The sequence below is a fragment of the Austrofundulus limnaeus genome, unplaced genomic scaffold, assembly GCF_001266775.1.
Source record: "Austrofundulus limnaeus strain Quisiro unplaced genomic scaffold, Austrofundulus_limnaeus-1.0 Scaffold1791, whole genome shotgun sequence".
Classification (NCBI taxonomy): Eukaryota; Metazoa; Chordata; class Actinopteri; order Cyprinodontiformes; family Rivulidae; genus Austrofundulus; species Austrofundulus limnaeus.
Window position 1 is genome coordinate 55,574 of NW_013954193.1, and position 2,522 is coordinate 58,095.

General features: G+C 37.1%; 1 protein-coding gene across 1 annotated transcript in view; it reads right to left on the bottom strand.

Moving 5' to 3' along the window:
* The window catches only part of LOC106536368 (ubiquitin carboxyl-terminal hydrolase 32), a gene marked incomplete at both ends in the record, with an annotated part of 57,582 nt that overhangs the window by 46,878 nt on the left and 8,182 nt on the right, over positions 1-2,522 (bottom strand). Inside the window, 1 exon segment of the mRNA XM_014033627.1 lies at positions 1,258-1,389. Coding sequence (XP_013889081.1) covers positions 1,258-1,389 — 132 coding nt within the window.

Here is a 2,522-nt window from a genome sequence, read left to right on the forward strand (position 1 = left end):
ATTTATTTTTAGGAATATAAAGACAGTTCATTCAAATGATACATTGATAAGGCATTAATTCATTATATTTAGACAAAATGCAATTTTTGCAAACGTTTAAATCAAAACCCTATATCTGCTTATTTCTCAACATTACAAATTTGACTTAATCCTCATTTTGATATGATGGCTCACATTTATTCTATAAAGAATATTTTTATACACATGCAGACACTTTATCTTCAGTGAGGAACAGAGCCTGTTTCTTGATAGTCCTTCATCAGAGCTAAACAAAAAAAATGAGCGTTGTGTTATTAGTGTAGTCTTTAGACCTGAATATAACTAAAACCAAATATTTCTGCTAAAATAAAAAAGAAATCAAAATGCAAAGGTTTAAATAACAGTGTTTCAATTTATCACTATGAAACTGTTTTAACATGGGTCTGCATYATTTGCTCATCAATACGACCTCACCACTATCTTAACACCAACATTTACATCACGTTCAATTTGACATTTAAAGTCATTTTTTTAGTTTAAACTGAGCCCAGCTAACAGCTGCAGTTTGTGCCTGTAAATAACCCCAGAAATTCATGTAATTTGTTTTGTGTTGATAAATTCACAGTGATGTCAAATAAAACTATGAAAGTTTGAAGACTAACTCTTTCAGTATTATGTGTTTATTTAATGTTCAGGATCAAGATCTCAATGATTCAATGTGAGCCAGACATTGTTAAAGTGCCTGTGACATCAAATTTTTCTAATAATTATGAATGCATTTTTGGAAAGATAAAATTGATAACATATTGCAAAAAATATTTTAAACTGCTGAGATGAACGGTTGTTGAAATATTTGCAAGTGAAGTAACAGGAAGTGATGTCAAAGGGGAATGTCTGCATGTAAACAGAGCGTTGYTACAACAGCTAACAACACAGATTGTAGAGARGAATCTGATGTTTCTTTAGATTATTTTGAGTCACTATCAGAGAAATGAAGAAAAGTGAGAGTTCAAATAATATCGTTTTAATAAACAAAACCCAGAGAGTTTCCCATCTTAAAGAGTTCCCCTTTGATGTCACTTCCTGTTTCATTTTGGCTGAGCCAAACTCAAAAGAAAACATGCCAGTTATGTGACAAAATGGGTAAAACCATGTGTTTTATGCAAGGTTTCTTAAACATAAAGACGTTTTCTTTGACTTTTTGTATTTGAAGGATATGCAAGTCACAGGCACTTTAAGGTGTCTGAAATAAACCTGGGTGAAAACTGGGGGAATTACCTTCACTCAGTGAGGCGTGGATGGGAGGGGAGACCAGCGGGACGAAGGTTTCCAAGTCAAAACGGCCAGTTCTGGACTGAGCTTTCAGCAGCCAGTAGCGCTTCTCCAAGTCAATGATATCAGACTCCTCCACTGCAGGAGAGGACGGGAGGTGAGTCAGGACCCAGGACAACAGGAGAAGACGAGAGGTGGAGTCAGGACAACAACCAGAGTAGAGCTAAATACACAGCTGTCAATCAACACTTTACACAGTCAGTAATGGATGTGTTCATCTGAAGCCATGTTTACTGACAAGTTTAAAGAAGTCTGTTTTAATTAGAGCATCTTTTATATACAGAGCTGTGGAAAAGTATTTGATCCCTTAAAGATGTTCCTTCTGTATCAAACTTACACATTTCAAATCAAACTAACTTGTGTCAAATGTTGTTATTGTGACAGGCCTGCTCATGGAGGTGGTAGTGTGATGATCTGCTGCTTGGTCTCTAACAGAAAATCCTGAAGGACAATGTCCCACCATCAGATTGTGACTTTCAGTTGAAGAACACTTGGGTTCTGTAGACTCACCGCCAGGTCCCCACAAGACTGGCACAACCAGTGTTTAGGTTTGTTCTTTAAACACGATACTCATCAAATTCAYAACAACCAGGGATTAAAAAACTCTTTAGTCTCATCATTTAGTGTGTCTGGTTTGTAGCTTCATTGCTAATATAGTGTAAACTAGGGCTGAGCGATAAACTGTTTTAATTGATTAAATCGAATTTGCCATTTATAAAGATTTAATTTGGGGAAAATCTAGATTTTTTTTTCCCACCAGTGCACTCTTTGGGGCTTCTGTAGTTTTGAGGTCAGCCCTCCTGTCCCTCAAGACTTGGTACACAACATGACAATAACGCAGCTAGCAATCATCGTGTTTCCATCCAGTTGTAGAGTAAATTTTTATCGAACTTTTCAAAACTCGCAAAAAATTAAATAAATAAAAATTAGAATCTAGACTGTTTCCATCTAGTTTCCCTCTTGACTGTTTGATGTGAATAAATGAGGCTACGCAATGCGTGATTATGTCAGACAAGGCTACGCAACGCGTGATTACATCAGACGAGGCTATGCAACGCGTGATTACTTCAGACGAGGCTACGTAACGCGTGATTACTTCAGACGAGGCTACGTAACGCGTGATTACTTCAGACGAGGCTATGCAACGCGTGATTACTTCAGACGAGGCTACGTAACGCGTGATTACTTCAGACGAGGCTACGTAACGCGTG